The 22,852-nt window shown below is 47.1% G+C and overlaps 1 protein-coding gene across 4 annotated transcripts in view; it reads right to left on the reverse strand.

Annotated features, from left to right (window-relative positions):
* Positions 1-1,765: 1,765 nt before the first annotated feature.
* HK1 (hexokinase 1) overlaps positions 1,766-22,852 on the reverse strand; it is a 76,927-nt gene continuing 55,840 nt past the window's right edge. For 3 of the 4 annotated variants that reach the window (XM_073240932.1, XM_073240931.1, XM_073240934.1), the window contains 10 exons: positions 20,670-20,903; positions 17,742-18,046; positions 16,194-16,342; positions 15,767-15,886; positions 14,101-14,196; positions 12,461-12,560; positions 9,970-10,153; positions 7,959-8,114; positions 4,916-5,149; positions 1,766-3,541 (listed from right to left, as the gene is read on the reverse strand). In XM_073240932.1, the coding sequence (XP_073097033.1) occupies positions 3,397-3,541; positions 4,916-5,149; positions 7,959-8,114; positions 9,970-10,153; positions 12,461-12,560; positions 14,101-14,196; positions 15,767-15,886; positions 16,194-16,342; positions 17,742-18,046; positions 20,670-20,903 (1,723 nt within the window). In that variant the 3' untranslated portion in view covers positions 1,766-3,396. Of the gene's footprint in view, positions 3,542-4,915; positions 5,150-5,180; positions 5,339-7,958; positions 8,115-9,969; positions 10,154-12,460; positions 12,561-14,100; positions 14,197-15,766; positions 15,887-16,193; positions 16,343-17,741; positions 18,047-20,669; positions 20,904-22,852 lie in introns of those variants that run through there. The other variant, XM_073240933.1, reaches the window with a different exon arrangement.

A 22,852-nucleotide genomic window follows, 5' to 3' on the forward strand; every position in this document is an offset into this window, starting at 1 on the left:
AAGCAAATGTGCCACCAAAATGTAGTAGTTCCGTGTATTTTCTTTCAAAGCAGTCCTGTTGGGAGAGCATCCTCATTCTGCCCAACATTGCCAAATCCAACATTTTTTTATTCCTCTTTGAATACTTCTTTAGAAGCCAACTAACAAGTAAAACAGGAAAATCTGTTGTCTTAAAACTGTACTTGGTTTCTTTTTATTTGTTGTAACAAATGGTCTAATTCAATTTAATCACCTGCTTCAATCACTAGATTTAGCTCACTTACTTCTGGCTGTTTCCAAAAAAAATGAATCCACCAAAGAATGTGTCTCTTCAGAGATCCTGAGCAATGGTAGACTCTTAGGGGTGATTGGCTCCCCTCTTAGAGGGGAGATTGGCTCCTGAAGGTTAGGACAGCCAGACAGCAGTTCCTGTAACTGTCCCCCTCTCCTGCTGGCTCAAGGTGACCCTCTGTCCCCGAGGTTTCACTCTGGATTCTGGCTTTCCATTGTTGCCCATGCGTCACACCAACTGAGGAGGGTAACACTGAGCTAACGCACAATCCAACCTCCCCATGAAGGTCAACAGCTGTCACACTAAAGACTTTGTTCATGGCTGGGGGTGCGGTGCTGCTGGTGGGCAGGCTGGGGCTCCCCAAGCTGAGGTGCCTACTGAACCCTGAATCCTTGTGCTTGGCTGCAGAGCAAGACATAGCTCCCTTCGAGAAGTAGCCAGTTGAGAACAGATCTGAAAGTTTGGCCCACACCTCACCCTTCAGTACATCAATGGGAAACAAGATGAGCCAGGAACTCTACAGTGGAAGCAGACTCTAAATGACCCAGGCACCCCTCTCAGACAATGCTTCAGGGGGTCCAAGAAGAGTCAGAGAAGACAGTGCGAGCCAACACTTATGTAATCCAAGAATTGCAAGCTCAAATTCCTTCCTGGAGTGTACAAAATGAGTAAATTGGATCCAGTGTAAGAGAAAAACTGCAAATGTGATATAAGGCAACTGATTTCCACTGTTGGGGTAATAGGGAATAGTAGAGACTGTGGCAAACTGGAGGGCATAGGCATCCAAAGGGGACAACAGCTGATGAGCTCTGGGCAAATGTTGCCACATAGTAATGGGAGCCCATTGCTGCCAGATCTTCTAAATCTTTCAAGAGAAGCTGGGAATCCAAATTTGTGAGATTTGCAGACTTGTAAAATTTGGCTCACATTTTTATAAATGTTGGGTAAATACACACACCTGTGGGCAACACCGAACCAAGACACTGATTCACTAGCTGGCTGAAGACACAGGACGGTCTCACTTTGCAAAGCCCATCACCTGTAAGTCAATCCATGGCTTCTATGCCTCAGCATCTAGGAACTCAGATTTGGTTCAGTGTAGATGGTGGTTGACTCAAAAGAAGCCTCAGCTGTGTTGCCTCATACAAGTCACTCAGACCCTTAGCCTCTTCCTCTCCCAAAGGCCAAAGTACCTCAGAGGAGTGCTGTATGATGGAATAATGCCTATAAATTAGCAGGCCAAAAAAACAGATTAAGTGCTTAATAAATAGCAGCCATGATCTTTATTACTACCATGGCAGCCACTTTACATGAATGCCTTCTGCAAGTCAGCACACAGCTCTCAACCTCAGTTCTACAGCGAGGTGGAGGCAGGCAGAGGACACCAACTCCAAGAAAGCTCCAGGTCTGGCCCAGTTCATCTCAGCCTCTCCCTGCTTGCTGACTCACACCCCACACCCCAGTGCCCGCAGAAAAACCACGTACCACTAGAAATGCACATCCAGAAGAGTTTATTTAATGTTATCTGTGTTCTTCACAAAGATCACTGTGCCATAGGCACTGGCAATGCCAACTTAAGGGCCTCTGGTCTCACCAAACCAAGTGAGCATGCAGTCAGCCCCAACGGGAGCTGTAGTCATGGGGTGGAGACTCACATGGCACCTCAGCCACAGGGTACCACCACGTGGACTGATGCAGGATTCATCAGTGGGCTGCAGGGGGGAATCCAACATGGCAGTCATGGTGTGGCTGAGCACGAGGCAGATGTACTGTAGGATGAAAGGGTCAGATAAGGGCCAATTTCTACACAAGGGGTTAATTTAAGGTGGGATTTGGGGGCACCAGTCCTGCTACCGGAGCTGCCATAAGGCTTCATCTGTATCAGGGCTGGGAGTCTAGTCCACCTGTTGCCTTGGAGATAGCAGAGAGCATGGTGAAGGGCAGCATCTGCTTGGGGATGGCAAGCAGAGGGCCAATGGTGCACTGTCTTGTTACCCCCAGACAGCCCCTGAAAGCCAAGACGACTTTTTCTCTGTTAGAGCTACAGTGCAGAGGCCAGGCTATAGGCAGAGAGAAGCGTTCCATCCCTATACCTTCTTAAAGGTGAGGGGTGGAGGCTACAGGAGCCTGTGACCAGGGTAGGACCCAGCAGCAAGGGCAGGGAGCCGGTACGGCAGGTTCTGGGAGACAAGGGGAGAGGCTACCTCTGTGACACTTTGCAGAGAGAGCAGAGACGGCCTCATGCCTAAAACAGGCAGGGGGCTGAAGAACACAGCCTTCATTTCAAGCTCCTTCAATCTGGAAGGCCACAAAACCTCCAGGGTCTGGCTGTTATGGAACCCCCAGATGTTCTCCCCGCTCCCCAGCCATTGAAAGCATCACTCAGGTCTTTGAACTGATACAAAGTTTACTAGGTCGTACAACATGGTTCACAAAAGCGATGGGACATTGCAGTGAAGGCTGTTTGTTGGTGGGTTCCTTTTACCCAGAGACAAGACACTTACCCGCAGGACTGCCCACCCTTTCCCCACCCTCACCCCAGGACAGACAGGATGCAAAACTGGTACAGTGCAGCTATGATCAGTTCCACAGATGCACAATTCAGTGGCACTGACGTATCCCGCTGGATCCTCGGGACGCCAGAGAGCAGTGGGTGCTGGGACGGGGAAGCAGCTACAGCACCCCCAGGAGGAGCCCTGGCAGTGTCTGCTGGTGATAATACATTTCACACGGAGGATGTCCCCAAGGACGGGCTGCAGAGGCCTCTAAGGCCTTCAGATGGTATGACTTTTCATCTCGGGCCAATAAATAACTGCTGGACAAATGCATAAATTAGAAATGAACACCACTAAACTTCACACATGGGGAATGTACAACCAGGCTGAAATTAAATCATGCAGAGAGGCAGGGCAGATGAGGGCGATCCGGAGGTGAGAGATATTATCAACAGCGCACACTCTATTTTGTACCCTATGCTATGTGCCATTAGGTGGCTTGTTTCCCCCTCCCCCGCAGCAGTGAGGGGCTCTGGCTCCAGCGTCTCCCAGCACAATGCGCTGGGGAGAACAGGGGTGCCACTTGAAGAAAGAAGTTCTGGAAGGGCAGCAGGCTGGGGTCCAGGACTCTTAGCTGCTCGGTTCTTCTCGGAGCCGCACGCCCACCGCCGTGATGAGGGCAGCCCCCTTGCCACTGCCATCTTCCGACAGGAGGAACGACACTTTACACTTTGGGGACAGTTCCTTCACGGTTTGGCACATGATTCTGGAGAAGCTGAAAGAGACAGAAAACGGGGACAGGTAGGTAGCGGAAGATGAGACGAGACGCTGGACCTCATCAGGAAGGAGGGCAAACAGGACAGGGGCGCTGCTCAGAAGCAGCAGCAGCTCACTGAGAACGGCTGGGAGGAAAGTGGACTCACAGCCAATCAGATTCATAAGCAGGTTGTCAGCAAAGAGGCACAACTGAGAATCCCCAAACAAGCTGCTCTGTGCAGCTTATAAGGGCCGGAGGATGAAGAGCACACTCAGACACACCCATTCTCAAAGCAGGATTCCCCCAGCCCCACCCCTTCCCGTGAAGGATAATCTCTAAATGAGGTCACTCTAGGTTCTTGCATTTTGTGCTGAAAATAAGACAGGGCCAGGCTGAGGGAATACTGACCACCTCTAAGGAACACCTACTCAGGGCCCACAATTCATTACATCATTTCCAGGCCTGCCAGTGGCTGTTATCCTGAGGAAGGTGAGACTTGCAGAGATGAAGCAAGCAGTGAAGCACAGCTTCTGAACGATGGTGCCAGGATTAAATCTAAGTATGTATGTGTATGGCTCCAAAGCCCAGGTCTAAACCATGACTGTGTGCTGCCTCAGGTAGAGGACTCCATCCCAAGTCGTGGCCATGCCCAAAGCAGGGAATGCCTACACTGAGTTGGGCAAGGCTGCTTTGAAGTAGGGTTGACCCAGGGTAATTATTAGTAGCACTCTCTCCCCTGGCAAAAGTACACCAGTTCAGACAGTAAATACTATGGTCACTCTATTCCTAAGAGCTACACTTTGGGATAAGCACTGGGTCAACGAGCACATGCAGCCATATATCCTTCTCTGGAATGGGTGCCAGACACTTGACCGAAAGGATGCCACTCCCCACCCCTTCCCTGCTACAAAGCCCAGGGTCAAATCTCCTTTCCAAGCCTCTTACAAACTGATTTAGCAAGTGAAAAGTCAATGGGCCCTCCTCCCCAAGTCCTTTACTCCTTCTCCCACTTACCAAAAGCAGCCTCCTGCCAGCCTGCAGCTAACCAGGCTGGCGGGTAAACCCAGGCCCACCCTCACCTCCCTTTCTGCTCCCCACCTGGACTCTGCCTGACCTAAGAGGGACCCAGGAGGGGCAGGGTGGGTCAATGCCATGCCACTAGTTAAAGGATGTGGGAGCTGGTCAAGTGAAGCCACTTCTCTACCTCCCCAAGGACCCCAGTTAAACTTGACGGCAGCTCATTACCTAGTCGCAGACAAGCCCCAGTCTCTGACTGCACAGCCTTTGGGAGGTTGTGTCCCAGTGCAGAATTTCCCACGATCATGCCCCATAACCATCAAGGGAACTCAGCAGCCCAGGAAGCTCTGCCCACCCACCGGAAGCCCCACTCACTGCGGATGTAGCTTGTAGAGTGTTCCATCCACCCCCACAGTCACGCTGAGATGGTCCAGCCCCCTGTTCTCGCGGATCTTATCCACCACAGCAGCCACACCGGCGCCACACATCTGTGCCGCCCTCCTGGACACCACCCCGCACACCATCTTGACAAGGATACTGTCGTCACAGGTGCTGTTCAGGCCCAGCTGCTGGAGGATGGCCCGGACCTGGAGCAGCGCTAATCGGTCACTGTGGCAGACGAAAATCAAGAAGCTGGATGAGCCTGGGTCCATGAGAACAGCCTGGAAGCTGACCCCGCAGGACGGGCCCCAAATCACTGTACTTATCTGGGTTGTGGGGGGTTTTCCCTTCAAAATAACATTTACTTGTATCTTTTTAAAAAGTATTACATGTTAAATTGTTGAAAACTTGGCCAATCTAGAAAAATGAAAATTGGAAAATTAAAAGTATCCACAATCCCAACACCAGGGAAAATGCTATTAATATATTTATATATTTCTTTCCCATTTCTTTTCTTAAACGTCACAAAAGAAAATCTTGGTAATTTTGATGTGCCAAATGGGCTCATCCTTCTTAGGTGGTTTTCTTCCTTGCTTTTTCCCTGTTTCATACATCTGAGCAATTTCCCACATTCTTATCTGAGGTGAGGATTGGAAAAGGCTGCCATAGTATTCATTCTGGGGACACATCGTAGTTTGTTTAGCCAGTTTAGAGAAATTTGTTTTTAATTTCCTGCTATTATGAAGTAACATTCTGGTGAAGTTTCCTATTCAGAAAGCTTTGTGTGCAAATGATTTTTCCCTTAGGACACAATGTCTGGATCAAAGGGCTTCTGATACATATTTCCAAGTGCCTTTCAGAAGTTATGTCAAGTCACTGTCTCCCCAGCTGAGTTTGCCCATACTTATACCCAGTGGAAAGGGTCTCTTTGACACTTTGACAAGAATGGTATCACACTGTGGTTTAATCTGCAATCTTCTCTATTCCTGAGACAACCTTTTTTTTTTCATTTGTTTATTGACCATATGAACTACTATTATGTCAAGACTTTTGTTCACCTGGGATATTTGGCTGTTCTTGCTAAACTGAAAGAGGTGACAATGACTGATGATGATAATGACAGTGATAAGAACACTTTTTTGAGGACTTAGTATGGGATAGGTGCTTTACATACATTACCTCATTTCCTCCTCCTAACAACCAATGGATATATGCAGGATCACGCCCTTTTAAACATGAGGAAACTGGCTGGGAGACTGAATTCAAACTCAAAGCACACAGCCAGTGGGACCTAGCAGGTCTCAATACCAGACCTGCCAGTGCTCTCACCCACTGTGCAAGGGTGCATCCTGTCATATACAATGCAAATGTTTTCCTTAGTTTGCTTCTGACTTTTTAGGTTTGATGACTGATTTTTTTTTAACTTACAGAAGCTATGTATAGCTAAGTTTGGCAATTTTTTCTTTATGATTTCTTTCTTCACAATTATGCTTAAAAAGACCTTTCCTACCAAGTCACACCCATCAGGATGGCTCTATTAAAAATAGAGAAAATAGTAAGTGTTGGTGAAGATGTGGACAAGTTGGACCGTCATGTACACTGTTGGTAGGAATGCAAAGTGGTGCAGCCACTGCAGAAAACGGTATGGTAGTTCCTTAAAAAATTAAAAATAAAATCATTGTATGATCCAGTAATTCCACTTCTGGATATATACCCAAAAGAATTGAAAGCAGGGACTTGACTGTGTGTTTGTATACCCATGTTCACAGCAGCATTATTCACAATAGCCAAAAGGTCGAGGCAACCTGAGTGTCCATGGACAGATGAATAAACTAAATGTGCACATACATACAACAGAATATTTTTCAGTCTTTAAAGGAAATTCTGACATGTGCTACAACATGGATGAGCCTTGAAGACATTATGCTAAGTGAAATAAGCCAGAGACGGAAAGGACAAATACTGTATGATTCCACTTACATGAGGTACCTAGAGTAGTCACGTTCATAGGGACAGAAAGTAGGTGGGTAGTTGCTGGGGCTCGGGGAGGGACAAATGGGGCATTGGTGTTTAACGAATACGGTGCTTCAGTTTAGGAAGATGAAGAAATTTTGGAGATGGATGATCATGATGACTGTATAACGATGTGAAAGAACTTAATGTCACTGAACTATATGCTTCAAAATGGCTGCAATGGTAAATGTTACATGTATTTTACCACAATCAAAAATGTTATGAAAAATACTCAGATACTTTCTTCTCATTGTTTTATGGCTCCTTTTTTTCCCCCCATTTAGCTCTTGGATGAATTTAGAACAAGAAAGAAGACTGGAACTTGTTTCCTAGTCACTAGTGAGCACCCAGAACCATTTGCAGACAGCAACCCTCTCCTCCGTGGCTGTGAAATGCTACCACTCCATGTGCTCAGGTCTTCCAGGGCCACTGTTTTGGGGCCTTCTGGATGCCATCTACTCCACTCCTTCAGTTCTGGTGGGCAGTGAGTTTCCCGTGCAGGTCACAGAATCAGGCATAGGGGAGAGCAATGAGTAGGCGCCAGCAGAGCCGCTGTTACCTTTGCTATTATGACCATTCTAAAAATAAGGTGGCTTTTGCACAACTGCTCTTGCTTTTGCAGAGCATGTTCTACCCTCTCTCACAGCTTACCATGGAAAAGGCCAAGGCAGAGACAGTGTTCACTCCACATGAGAGAAACAGGAGGAAGACAGAAGCACTCTGCTGTGAGGCACACACATGGGGTGACCGAGCTACACAATCGCAGGCTGCCTCTCAGGTGAAATGAGGGTGGGCAAGGCCAGTGGTTCTTGGCTCCAATGGACTCAGTGCCCCTTTAATATAAATGTCCTAATGCACCTTTTCTCCTACTTACACACATAATTTCAAGCAAATCAATATAATGCCCCAACATAAAGGATGAGTAAAAAGAAAATGATTTATAACAAAATTATGCAACTTCACTATTCAACTGCTCAGGGCCTACTACTCCAGGTCCACCTCCAACAGACCCCTCCCCGCTTACCTCTCGATCTGAGAGAGATACTTGGTCTGAAAGATGCCCCGAGTCTTCAGTGTCTCAGAGATCTGCCCACGGAAGAGGAATCCCTTTTTGGTGAAGTCGATCAAGATGTTGCGGACAATTTCACCCAGGTACATACCACTGATCATCTTCTCAAACCTAAAACAGGAGGAACAGGCTAGAGCATCTAACTGACACCTTCAGGCTCCCAGTAACCCTGGGCTTCTTACCCTGAAGCCATTCCCAATCTACATGCCCAGTCCTGTGCTCCCAGCAGAGGCAGAAAGTAAACCAGGAAGGACTGGAGGATTCTCAACCCTCCCTTGGACGAGAAATAAAACCAGCAGCACTAATGTCTAAGTGCTACACCGTCTCCCTCCTCACCGCCTTCCTCCATTGTCTGGTGAAATCCCACACTACGTCTCAGCTCAAACATTTCTTCTCTGAGAGGCCTGTCCTCCTCCCCCAGACCAGGCTATTTATGCCCATCTCAGGCTCTCACACACCCTCCCCTCTCCTGCACCTGGGTCCACTGCCTCTCGTCATCACTGCAGCAAAAGCCTTGAGAGGACAGTGAACCTGTGTTTTGTTCAGCTTTGGGTCCCAGGGCCTAGCACCACACACTGCCTGGCTCATAGTCATTGCTCAGTAAGTATTCGCAGAATAAGCAACCGACTGAGCTGAGTCTTCAAAGCATAAGAAGAAACAAGAAGAAAGTTCCTACGAGGTTTTTGGAAGGGTTTGCAGAAGCCCAGAGTACTGGCAAGCACCCAGTAGAGTGAGAAAGCCACACAGACTGCAGAATTCAGGTGGCATCTGTACTCCTGAGGGCAACCTGTTCTTGGGGCTTCTAACTCCTGCCCTGTCCATGCTCAAGGGCCTCGTGAAATGACAAACGACATCAGCGCTTCCACAGCACACATCCAATCCCAGTGTCCTCAAGCTGGGGAGTGCCCACTGGAATTTGGAAACTCCAGATTTCAGGTGGTCCTCAGTAAAAACACGGAATAGTGCGGTTATTGCCAATTCCTACCCAGTCTTTATTCCATCAAGGAGACCATCTCAGTTTGGTGCTAATATGGCTTTAACCCTTCCCTTATCATCACTGGGGGTTTTGCTCTACAACCTTGGTAGGCAACAGTAGCTAGAATTGAATGCTGCTCTCTGCCATATTCATTTTATGGTTACCAGTTATTTATGCTAATACTGGTTTTCCCTTTTTTTCTCCCTCATTAAATTTAACTAAGGAATATAAGCTGATTTAAAACCATTAAGTAAGCATAGACTGTATCTGGAAAAGGCAAAAGTATTGAGGGTGGCTGGAGAACAACTCTGTTCTACCCCAGCCCTTCTCTCTGCTCCTGGGGAAAAGCTGGGACCAACCCACACTGGCTATGGCAGCGGATGGCCTGACCCATGTCAGGCAGAGTCCCTGAGACCGGAGCTGCAAAGCTCCAAACAGCCACTGGGTGGTTCCAGAGGCCAGCTGTGGGAAGGATGAATGGACCTGGGCCTCGCCTCACACCTGACCAGACCCCCACCCAACCCCTATTCCCACCTACACTGGCCATGTCCTAATTTCCCTTGTCCTTTGACAACTGCAGGTCAAGTGTGTTCTATTTCCACTAAAAAAAAAAACCTGCTGACCAAGGGGCTTCTATTAGTATGATGGAGAAGAGAGCATGGGGGAGGTGAGACTGTTCCAGGATGAACATGGTCCCTGAGGGAAGTGGTGTGGCCACTCCACTCTGTCCTCTATGCAGAGGGAGCACCTGGACGGGTTGATGGACCTGGGCACCCCCCGTAGCATGTAGGATGCCCATCCCCCACTCCTCCCCTTATTCTGCTCTCCTTGGGCCCAAACCCCAGGTCAGGAGAGAACCTGAGGGACCAGTCTCCCAAGCCTCTGTCCAAACCCCATCCCTGCTAGAAACTTCTTCCACTGTAACAGGCAGGATGCAGGCACACGCCCTGCCTATCCTGACTCCTTATGTGTCTCCTCCACAAGAATTACCTTTGTTTCCCAGGGTTCAGGGAATACTCATCCACCAGTCTGTCATAGTTTGTTCTGATATCATCTAGGCACCCATTGTCCCCGAAGGCCCCCCACTCCATGTTGATGCACATTCGTCCCTCATTTCCCTCCACCATCTCGACGTTCCTCATCTCTTCCATGTAGCAGGCATTGCTGCCGGTCCCTGAAACACACAAGGGGAGGACTGAGTGGCTGTGCTGTCGTGCTGGGGGAGGAGGGATCCTGGAACCAGGCCGAGGGCCTGAGATTCCAGACATGGGGTATGTTTTTGAGATGAAGAAAATAATAGCTTTGCTTTCCTAACATTTTCCAGGAGAATCTGTAAATATAAAAGGCAAGTCAGATTTTTAAACCACTCAGATTGCACTTAATTAACTTACTTCATATGAAGACATCAATATGGAGAGCCTATGTGTTTACCTGTCCAGGCAGGGCTCTATTTATTTTAATAGAAGACACTCTTACAATGAATGGATGTATCCTCAATGGCATTAGTTTAGGCAATATTCAGACTGGAAAGATATTTCTCTCTATATATACATACATGCAGACACATATATACATAGCTGTATACACACACACACACACACATATACTGGGGAGTTGTCTACTATTATACCATGGATGTCCATTTATTTTATCAAAGATGGTCATGGACTATGTCTGCTCAAAAAACTTTATTCTGTGTCCCAGAATGAAGCCTACAGGTAGTTCAAGGAAGGCCAGTGTCCTGAGCATTTCAAGAGTGCCTTTCTAAAGCAATGGTTTCTCACTGTTGTGGTATCACAGACCTCTTTGAAAATATCATGATTCTCCTGAGAAAAGGAATATTTTCCCTGAGTGTACCCACCCAACCTGAGGGTTCCCAGGGGCTCAAAATCCTGATTTCCACCCCTCAACTCCCCAGCACGGGGCTACTTAAACAAATATTTTAATCAATGCCAGAATCACTTGGGGGGCCCTGTGAGATGCAGGTTCTGATTCAGGAGGGCTGCGGTGGGGCTGGGGACTCTGCTCCCAGGTGATACCAATGCTGCTGGCCTGAGGTCCTCACTTTGAATGGCCAGGCCCTTCCAGAGTGGACGGTGATGGAGACAGGCTTCCAACACCACCAGCGAGTACAAGGCCATTCGCACTGACCAGAGCAAAGGGCTTTGGTCTTTAAGAAACTTACACAGAATTTGCAGAGGCTTCTAACTGTGTAACTCAGTTGTTTTTTTGTTTGTTTTGTTTTGTTTTGTTTTCTTAGCTCCTTTCAGCCAAAGTGTAAAACTGAGAAGAGGAGCCCCAGAAATAGGAGGGGATACAAAGAATGCTAAAACTTGTAAGCCCTACTTCTTGCCCTTGGGTGTTTTGAGCAAAGAGATCAATTGATGAGGAAAGGAAAACATGGCTCTGAATGCAGCTGGAGCCATGGAGAACCTGTCCCAGCTCTGTGCCCAGGGCCAGGCACAGCTAAGGGGGGGCCCTGAATTGGGCGGCCCTAACCTCCCTCCCAGGCTAGGCCTGGCCCGGAAGTGGAGAATGCGCTGTCTCTCCAGCTGTACAGTTCTTACTTCCGTCCATTCATACACAGAAGGCAAGGTGGGGCTGGGTGAAGAAAGCAAGCTTTGGAAAAGACAGTAAGAAGCAAAAGCCCCAGAACCAGGCCCCAGACAACCTTTCACCTGGAGCTAGTCCCCAGTTTTTGAATGACCACAGGAGCCAGAAGTATATGACAGCATATGAAAAGGCCTTTCTGGCACCAGGAGGGAGCCTGCTGGGGCCTTATACCAATCTCCCAGGTACTTGGCAAATACCCCGCACAGCAGTGGTGCCACTGCTCCTACATATGCAGATGTTGACTAACAAATGGGCCTTTTCCTAGCCTCCCAACACTAGGAGCAGGTTCAAGTGGATCAATGGTTGTCCCACAGCTGAGGTCAGTATGCTTCAGGAATTACAGATCCCTACAGTATTTGCACTACAAGGAAACAATCTACAGAGCGACCTCCTTGTAATCTACTTCAGTAGCCTGGGGCCGCTCACAAACAGTGGCTAATAAGGGCAAAATGGTGCCCAGACTACTCTCTGGACCTTTCCCATGGTCAGGAGAGGAGGGAGGGCTCTGCTTCTTTCCCAGTTGCAGGACCCTAATGCCCGCCCGGAGCCCCTCTGCACAAGCCTAACAGTTGCCCTGCTAGCCAGGCCAGCCCCAGCTATTCCCACCGTGACTCCAAGCCATGTGAGCCATTTGGGCTCATTCCTGCAGAGCCTGATCTTGACAGTCTGGTCACAGGCATCAGGTTGGGTGTTTGGGAGGAGGAAGGCCCCTGGCGAGCCCTGCAGCCATGGTCCAGGATGGAACTCTGGAGGCAGTAAGGGGATGGAACTGAGAGATATCCTGCCCTCCAGAGACTGGCTCAAGGCCCCACAGAGCAGGGAAACCCAGCCCTCCCACCCCAAAGAGAGAGACCTCCAGGACACCCACCTACGATGAGGCCAACCTCACAGGTGGGCTCCTCATAAGCACAGGTCATCATGGTGCCCACCGTGTCGTTGACCACAGCCACCACATCCAGGTCGAATTCCTTCGGGAAGAGAGGACACAGCTTTAGGGGAGGGACAGTGCTTCCTGGCTTGGAGTCAGCCAGTTCACTCTGCGGCACACACTCAGAAAGGCACTAACACACCACCTCAAACAGCTTTCTTACCAGCCTCTATAAAAGGTAATTTAATGCCCCTTCACTGACTACACACCTACTATTAATGATGCACCTGAAATCTGAGCTCTAAAGAAAGGAAGTATTCTTCCCATTTCACAGATGGTCCTGCATAGTTAGTGAGGCAATGCAGAGGGAACTGCTGAATGGAGAAAAGACATAGGGCAGTGGCCAAATAGCTCTTTGTCTTGGGAGTTTGAAATGTTATAGCCTTTCACAGAGCAAAATGGAAATACAAAATCCATTTCTCAGAACCTGTCCTGTAGAAACAGCCATGCAGGTACCCCAAGGTACATACAAGGATATTTACTGCATGACTTGCATGAGCCAGAGAGAGAAATAACCCAAATATAGATCAAAAGGGGCTATGTAAACCATGACTCAGGCAAACACTGGAATCCTGTACAGACAAGAAAAATAGTGAGGTTGGTCTATATGTAGTGGCACGAAAGATGACTGTTTCATAGTAAATGGAAAAAGCAAGTTGTAATACAGTATGTGTAGCTTACCATGTAAAAATAAATGTTTATATGTGTGTATATGTTATATGCATGGAAAGTAAGCTGGAAGAACATGAGCATTAAGAGTTGTGAAATGGGTAAACAGATCACCAGGCTTCTTTGCAATGAAACATTAGCTGCTGTCTAACATATTCCTCCGGGTGCAATTCCTCCCTCTTTTAAACCCATTCCTTTCAGCCTTCCAGATTGCTTTTGTATTTGTCTGATCTTTTGAATGGAGACACCTGAACTCATCTTTTTTTCCCCTCTTACTGATTCTCTCATGAATGAGTTATATAAATTCTTTGGAATTTTTCATTTTATATTTTATCAACGTCCTCCAGCCAAACACCAGCAGAAACACACCTATAGTCAAACAAAACTGGGCTTACTGACTGGTTCCAACACAGGCAAACACATTCTGGGGGGCATCCCAGAAAGTGTTAGAAACACTTGTAGGTTTTCAACCTGTGTTGGTGACTTTGGAGGGTTCAAAGAAACACGGCTTTGCTCTGGACTGGATGCTGTCATGAAGCAGGGCAATTCTCGGAGTGTGTGCTGAGCTCCGATGGGATTATGGAGTCCCCTTATTCTCATCTAATTCCATCATACTCAGAGGGACTGTGATGTTTGCTCTGCAACACTGTGTGTGTGCAACTGGGAACACTGACAATACTGCCAGGCTGTGCCCATGGTGGGGACATGTTTTTCTCTTCTGCAATCTGTAGGACAGTCATGATTTTACCTTTCTTAAACTCTCCTTCATCTGTTTTATGGCTGATAGTTGGGGAAACTTCTTTTATCCAGGTCACACGTTTATTATTTGAATTTTTTATGACAAGCAAGTACAATTTTTATAACCTGAAAAAACAGTAAGGATTTTTTTAAAACATCCTTTTAATAGTTACCTCTCTTCTTTTTACAGCATCCCTTAGTAAAGTCACTACATCATGGCCCACACAGTCGGTTGCCTTAAAACCCTTCGTCCAGGTGATCAAGATGCCCTGAAACAGGAACGGCACCAGGAGAGTCCTGTGTTACTAACCTTCTGGGCAGAATACAAAATTTCCCTCCCTCCCTTCTGAGTAAACATCTGCTGAGAATTCATAGTGAGACGGCGCTGGAACATCTGAGGCACAATCTGGTAAGACATGAATAGGCCTTCCTAAGAACCCGCCCCTCCTCACTGTGCCCACTGCAGCCTAGCTTATAATCCCCATTTCACAGATGGAGAATGTAAGGCACAGAAGGTTAATGGTGCTACCCCTGGTACAACCAACCAGTTCCCCTAAAGAATAGCTTGCCAACAACATAAGTTGTTGGAGAAATGCAAATTTTTAGCAGCACTCTTACTACCTAAAGCACATTCTAGGTCTGACTGGATGAAGTTCTGCACCGGCTGGGGGTACGCGCACCACCATGAGCACCAGGTGATGGTATAAGTGAACTGCTTTAAAAAATCACCAGGTCTTCAAAAACTGCAAAAAGCAAGTTTATATGACCTCCCTGCTGAGATCTAAAGGGGCCTAAGAGGAGCAAAGCCCCGGGCCAGCACAGTGACTGAGCTGAGTGGCTGCACAGGCAGGTGGCCCTTCCTTGCTCCCTAGTGCTGCTCATCCCATGCCTCAAACCTGGCCCAAGGCCCCTGCGATGGGATGTCGCCAACTGGGCCTCCTCCCTGGCCACACCCCCACCTATGACTCACAGAGGCACCTGAGGCCCTTCCAGTACGACAGGCCGGGTCTTGCCTCTGTGACTCTGCACCATTGGGTCCTCTGGGCTGGGATCCCCCGACATGCACCGACAGCCCTTAGGCACAGTGCTGGAGCTGCCAGGATGAAGCTGAGGCCCTCCGTGAGACTATGGCCCCTGTGGCCCCGAGGACAGGAACTGTAACCTTCAGTCTGTACCCAGCACTTAGTACTTAGCAGGTGCCAAGCCCTAATCTTCGACCCTGTTTCATCCCATCTATTGAACACACTTTTTTTTTTTGAGAGGGCATCTCTCATATTTATTGATCAAATGGTTGTTAACGACAATAAAATTCTGTATAGGGGACTCAATGCACAATCATTAATCAACCCCAAGCCTAATTCTAAACAGTCTCCAATCTTCTGAAGCATAACGAACAAGTTCTTACATAGTGAACAATGAACACACTTTTTAAGTATCTCCCCTGACAGAACACTGTACTGGGGCAAGTGGGGAACACAGGTCCTGCCTCAAGGAGCAGAGAGTACAGCAGAAAGAGAGACACAATCATTCCTATGTAAGAAATGCTAGCATCACAGCAACAGTCAAAGGCACAGGGAATACCTAGGAGGGAGAGCTTCCTTTTGCCTGTAGGAGCCAGAAAGCATCCCAGAAGAGATGAACACTTTAAACAACAAAAGAAGAGAGAAGAGGCTTAAGATGAACTGGAGAGTGTGATATAAAACTTGGGTCAACCCACTGTGACATGTGAGTCACCCAACATCCAGGGAGGACGCTGAAACTGGAGGAAGCCTCGAGCCAGCACATGCCACAGGCCAGTCAGCACCGCCTGAGGCCCAACGCCTCAGGACAGAGACTTACCGCATCCAAGCTCGTCTGCTTGCAGGGGAATGAGAAGGTGAAGCCCAGAGGCATTCTGGGGCCTTTGATCCCCATGTAGTCCAGGAAGTCAGAGATGCAGGAGACGATGTGGTCAAACAGCTTTAGGAGAAAAGAAGGGGTTACTGTGCTGTGGTTTCCTACTTTTGGTGCACACATACAAGTGCATAAATGCACACACACGTACACACAATGACACATGCAGAGCAAGCACCCCCCTTGAGGATCTTTTAGAGCCTCCTAACCATCATTAAGCCCAGCATCACTGAAAGTACCCCATGCTTTCAGACACAGGACACAAGCACACAGCTGTAGGTACCCCATAGCAGGTTAGGGGGACCACCAATGCTACTGCCCATGTGTGTGACACACATGTGCCACAGTGGTGGAAAGGCAAAATGTTTCTCACCTCTTCCCCAGTGCCCTGCATGATTTCAGTGGGAATGGCATAGATCTTGTTGTGCATTTCCACCATCCTCTTTTTCCCACTACGGATTTTCACCAGTAGGACACGGAAGTTCGTTCCTCCAAGATCCAGGGCCAAGAAGTCACCGTGCTCTGTCATAGTCAAGAACATAAAGAACATCAAAAATGAGTGTCTCCTGGCAGCCAGTAACCCCAAGACTTCATGCTTTCCAGGGGAACCCCTGTATTAAGGACAGGGAAGAAAGTCTAAGTCCGCCCTCCAGCACACAGCTCAGGGTCGGAGAGGGGCTGGCACTCACTCACTGACCACCACAATCCTTGAGCCACACAAGAAGGACAAAAGGCCCATGGCTGAGCCACTTGTCACAATAAAAAATAATAATAATAAACTTCACCAGGGTTACTGAAACACTTGGCAACACTGACCTGACTTTAGCGAACTACATACAAAAACTGGCATTTATGTTAGTAGGTAGAATGTTTGCAAAAATGGCCACAATCACTCTCCTCACTATACTCATGCCTCTTTGCAAAGTGACTTTACAGCTCTTCCCATTAAAAGATGAAATCTATTTCTCAACCCCTTGGATCTGCCCCAGCCCATTGCTTGCTTTGGCCAACAGAGCATTGCAGAAGCAAAGCTAGGCCAGTCCCAACTTTGAAGTCTTCCCTCTCCCTCCTGGACCTTACTGCTAGCATATGAACAAGCCCCGTGGCCCACTGGAGGATGAGACACATGGTCAGATACTCCTGCACCCCTGCTAACAGCCAGCCAACTGCTGGACATGTGAGGAAGGTTTCCCAGCTGGCCACTAGTGACTGCATGAATGAGTAGAGCAAACATGAGTCAAGCCTGGTCCATATGAATAATAAACAAACTGCTGACCCTCAGACACGTAATCAATAATAACTGATTGCTGTTTTAAGCCACTAGGTTTAGGGTGGGTTGCAATGCAATAAATAATACAATGCAATAGTAAGTTAACTTACACATAGAACACATTCATATCACAGACATTTATTACTCCAAGGATGCATCCAAGAAACCCTTCAGAATACCAATAGAGCACAACTCCAATGAGGACCAGCAAGGTCAACATAAAGAGTTGGATTCTGTTCTCCAATCTGCCTGGGTGTGAAAATCCCCAGGCCCGTCTGCCTCAAGTGCACACTGTCAGGGCTCAAGAAGGGTGTGTTGGTTATTTATCCTTCTGCTGGTTTATTGCTTGTGAGAGAACCTACAGCAACTTCAGTGCTGCAGGATTTGCCCAGCTTTGTTCTTTCAAGAAGTGTTTCTACCACTGAGCAGGGCTGCGGTGGTAGAGCTGGTGCTTGCCTGTAAGTCACACATGTGACAGGTCAGCAGTAAAATGGTAAAAATGGAAAGCAGAGTTTGAGTCTAGCTCTTGCCAAAATCATGCAACCCCAGAGCAAATGCACCCACTGGAGAAGTCAACCTCCCTGCCCCACCCTCAGTGGGTCACTGGCCCGGAAAGCAGAGGGGCATGTCAGCCCACACACAGGCCCTCACCGGTCCCATCTGGAGTGCTTCGGACGAAGGAGGGCAACATCTTGACTGCTGCCTTTTCGTGTGTCTGCTTCTTCAGCCCCAAATCCATCTCGGCCCGCATCCTCCTCTTCACCTCCAGCAGCATCTCCTTGGTGAGGCGGAAGTGGGCCAGGGTCTCCTCTATCTGCCGGTGCTGCTCGGCCAGGCGGTAGGCCACCGCGGTCACCATGGCGGCCCCCTTGCCACTGCCACTCTCCGAGAGGAGGAAACGCACATCAGAGTCAGGCACCAAGCGCCTCAGAGTCTTGTGGAAACGCCGGGAATACCTGGAGGATGGTGGGAGGGAAGGGGTGCATCACAGTTGGATTGAGCCATCTGTCGGGGACCTCTGGGACCCCTTCTTTTCTTTCTCCACATTTTTTTTCTTTCTCCACATTTTAATTCCATCTTCTACACTTGGTTTTCTCATTACATAAGTCATACATATCTACTGTAGAACACGTAGCAAATGCAGACAAGTAAAAAGGAAAAATGAAATTGCACATAGTCACATGTAAAGAGAGGATTCTCATTATTATATGAGTAATGAACACAGAAAATACAGGATCCAAAAAGGATTTTGTCTACCAGCATGAAAAGGAGATAATACAACACAGTGGTCAAGAGCCCAGTGTTTGGAAGCCAGACCAGGAGACAAGTGTGGAGCTCCGCCCTCACTGAGCCTCGGAGTCCTCAAGGACGGCAGTATCTAGCTGACAGTGATGTAGTGGGGGCCGTGTGAGTTCATTAAACGCTTAGATTGGTAACTGGCATTGAGGCAATGATCAATTTTTTGTTTTCACTTGGCCCTTTCCCTCTGCCCCCAAGCATCTAGAGATTTTTTTTGAGCACGGAGCTAGAAGAGGCCTTTAGGACAGGATTCAGTGAGACACAGAACCTTCTCAATACTTACGGTCTGTTGTAAGCATGGAAGGCTGCCTGCCAAAGGAAATGCGGCCACTGGAATCCCATAATATCAACTGGGGGGAGGGGAGGTTAAAAATGACTTCTCTGTAATTTTTTGAACTACCTAAGATTTCTATACTAAATATATATTATTTCTAAAATAAACAAGCAGTTAATTTTTTTAAATGTGATGATGTAGTAGATGAAGAGTTCTAGAGACAGCTGGTGGTGGTGATGGCAGAACCGCATGAACACACTTCACACAACTGAACTGTACACTCAGAAATGGTTCAGGAGGTAAATTTTACAATTACCAAAAATTTGAATGCGATGTTGCAAATCCCTAATTTCCAAATTTGCCAAGAAATTCACCCCTCACCAAAAGATGGCTTGTTTCACTATCAAGAATTTTATAAGTACCTTAAGAAAACAAAGAAATAAAATTATAAACCTGGCAGTTAACAGCATCTAACTAGCTTAAACCCTATCACCTCAGCAACAGAACGATTTCAATTTAAGTCACACACAAGGTGTGTTTAATTTTTTAGTTGTCACTCAAACTGGGTGTGAAGGTAGAGTGTCTGCAAGGCCACCTCATATACACTATATAGACAATGGAGAAATATCTGAGGTCCCACACAAAAAATGTCACAGGCAGTTACAAAAACTTAGTATATAAAGACTTAGAATTCGCCTTTAGAATTCACAAAATGGTACAAGCCATGCTCTTAGTGGCCACAGAAGGCTCTTGAAGCTACGGCACCCAACAGACCAGAGAGCAGCATGGCGATGAGTCCCTGTCATCAGGGAGACCGCTGATCCCTGTCACCTCCCTCTGGCTCTCAGATGCAAAGCATCAACAGGTTGCCCATTTAAAAAGGTAAAGTCCTTACCAACTTTACATTTCCCTGTATGGCCCCGGAAGATGACTGGTTAGCCAGAGACAGGTAAGATTCCTCAAGGGAGGAACAACCTAAGACAGGCACAGTCGCAGGGGGGCCATCAGGTGAGAAATTGGGGACCAACAGAGGTGAGGCTTAGAACCTCACCCCCCCTGTTTTGAGAGAAATCTTCTGCATCCGTGGATGTTTTGTTGCCCTTGTCTAGCTTGGATTAACACATAGTCTACAGGCACACACCTGATCATCTACATTTGCTCCCTTACAACACTAAACTATGTTTTCTACCTTTATCTTGCATCTACCTACCACTTCAGCATTTTTTAAAAAAATTAATAATAATAATAAGGGAGAAATGTGGGATCCACATATAAATCAAGTATAAAAATCAATCGAATATTCATATTTGACCTGATTGCTTATAGTTCATAATGTGTGATCAAAACCGAAAGTTTCTGTGATGAATGCCCTTGCACTGTTCACCATGTAAGAACTTATTCACTATGTAAGAATTTGTTCACCATATAAGAACTTGTTCGCTATGCTTCAGAAGATTGGAGACTGATGAGAATTAGGCTTGGGGTGGATTAATGATTGTGCATTGAACATTGAGTCCCCTATACAGAACTTTATTGTTGTTAACAACCATTTGATCAATAAATATGGGAGATGCCCTCTCATAAAAAAAAAAAAAAAAAGGTAAAGTCTTAGGGTTTGGGGGACTTTCACTGGAGCTTCTAAAACAAGAATATAGGCACTGCAACTGTGCCCCCAGCTATAGTACAGATGAAGGATTCTGATGAAATGCAGACATGCAAGAGAATTTAAGATACAGACACATTCCACCCAGCATCCTGGGAGCTACAGAATCTCCAATAAGACTTACAAAAAGAGGAGAGATGACAGCATGCAGAGCAACAGCAACACTAGTGAGATCAGCTGAGGGCCAGATACTTCCCAAGTGGGCAGCTCTGACCTTTCTGCCCAGAAATCGGTGTTGTCTTATCTGTCAAAAACCTTCACTGAGTGCCAGAGTCTGACCTCTGGAGAAAGTCCTGAGCCCAGACAGGTACTGAGCACCAATGATAGCAAAGGGCAGACTCACTGTGGGTGCGTCTTGTACAGAGACCCGTCGACACCAACCGTGGTCCGCAGCCTGCGTATGCCCTTGTTATCTCGAAGGCGGTTCAAGATGGCGCCCAGCGTTGCAGCCACCAGGTTGGCAGAACGAAATGACACAATGGTGCACACATGCTGGACGGCAATGCAGTCATCATTAGATGGCTCGACTCCCAGGCGGGTCAGGATTTCTTTGGCATTGTGAAGGCCTTCCTTATTCCTATGGGGTTAGAGGCCAATAATTATGAGTAAGGACCACACCAGGCAGAGCAAAGCACTGAGGCTCGGAGGCCCTAGAAAGGTCTGAAGGTCACCTTGTGTGTATGGCCTGGGATTCAAGACAGTCAAACGCCTGAGAAGAGCATGAGAAGGGGAGCAGGAGAAAGAACTGGACTCTGATGGGCTGACACGCCAGGCACCCAGAGAGGTAGAACCGCGTGGCTCTGGCTGCCTCCACCCCAGGGCTCAGTGCTCAGGAGGCCTGGGATCTCCTGTTCTGGCCATCTATGAATTGCCCTGGAAGGCTTACATATCCCTCCTTGATGTTTTCTAGTCAAATTTTAATTTTCTGCTTAAGTGTTTTCTGTATCTTTTGTTGGATTCATTCCAAGGTACTTTATAGTTTTGTTACTATTATAGATGGTGTCCTTAGGAAAAAGAAACACATTTTTTTCTTGTATTTTTTTCTCTTCATGTGCCTAAGTAATCATGTAAGATGTTAATAATAGGGGAAATTGGGTCAAGGATATGTGGGAACCCTGTGCTATCTTTGCAATTTTCCCACAAATCTAGAAATATCCTAAAAATAAAAGGTTTATTTTAAAAATATGTAGATATTTTAATTGTCAATACATAGCAATACAGCTGACTTCTGTATCTTTTCTCCAGACAACTTCTAACCTCTCATTACTCTATTCATTTGTCTAGACATTTTTTGGTGTTCTATCCAATTACCATCTGCAAATAATGACAGTTTTTACTTCCTCTTATTTTGATTCTTATGTCTCTAATTTCCTTTTCCTTTTTCTTTTTCTTTTAAGCACTGGCCAAAACTCCAGGATAATGTTTAATAGAAATGGGTGATACTGCCTTGCTTCTAATCTTAATGATAATGTTTCCAACATCTGCCCCAGTAGGATGTTCAGATTTTTCTGAGATAGGCTTTATTAGAAGTAGTTCAGGAGGATTTTTCTTTCTCGGTAAACCAACAGACAACTCAGGAACAAACCAGGAGGAAGGCAGGCATTTCCTGACTTTGTCAATGACTTTGAAGACAAGCTGTGAGCCTCCTGTTCCTCTTCTCCCAGCAGCTGAGCAGGAGGCTTGAGAAGAGAGACGGTCAGTAACTCAGTAGTGTGGCTCCCTGCTTCTGTGACTGCCCCGACCGCTCCCAAAGGAGCATGATCATAGGACAAATGCCAGCATGTGGATGTGACAGAAGTGTTAAGTCCAGGCAACTCCTTTCCACTTCTGTCAGCCTCCTTCTCTAACCACAAAGACAGCTAATGCGCATCTTCTCCCAGGAGCCAGAGCTATGGAGCCCCTGCGTTATCTGCATTTCCAGGACCACAGCAGGGGTGCTGGGAATGACTGCTTCATGCGGAGATTGAAAGGGCATTTCCAGCAGCAAGCTAGCTGTATCTTTAGAGAACCTGGTGGCACATGGAAGCCAGTCACAAGACAGGAGTCCCTTAGAATTGGAGGTACCCAACTATGTCACACTGCCAATAGAATCATGTTCACCTTCCCTCTCAGGGTGAGGGACCACAAATAACAGTCAAAGCAGAGAAGTCTGTGTTTCTTAAGTTGAGGCTAAAAGGCTGCTGGCTGGACTCTGTCCTTCTATATCTATCTGCCCTGTCTCATCTGTTAACCAGTGTGTCTCAACACTGGTTACGCCAGGGAACACTTCTTCTGACTGTTAGCAGGTGTTAACTTTCTGTGTGGGGGGGTAAAGGGCAGTGGGAAGGGTGATTCAGGCACAAAAAGTTTGGGAAATGATGTGTTAAGTAGAGTGAACTGGGTTTTCCTTAACATAATAATGAATACTTCAATCTCTAAATGGAGGATAAATATGCAGTATTTCCCAATCCTACTGGCCACAGAACCCTTTCTTCAGAGAACACCTAATTATCTCAAGGTCATTAAGGTTCCCAGGAACACAGTCCA

This window comes from Manis javanica, chromosome 7, assembly GCF_040802235.1.
Source record: "Manis javanica isolate MJ-LG chromosome 7, MJ_LKY, whole genome shotgun sequence".
NCBI lineage: Eukaryota > Metazoa > Chordata > Mammalia > Pholidota > Manidae > Manis > Manis javanica.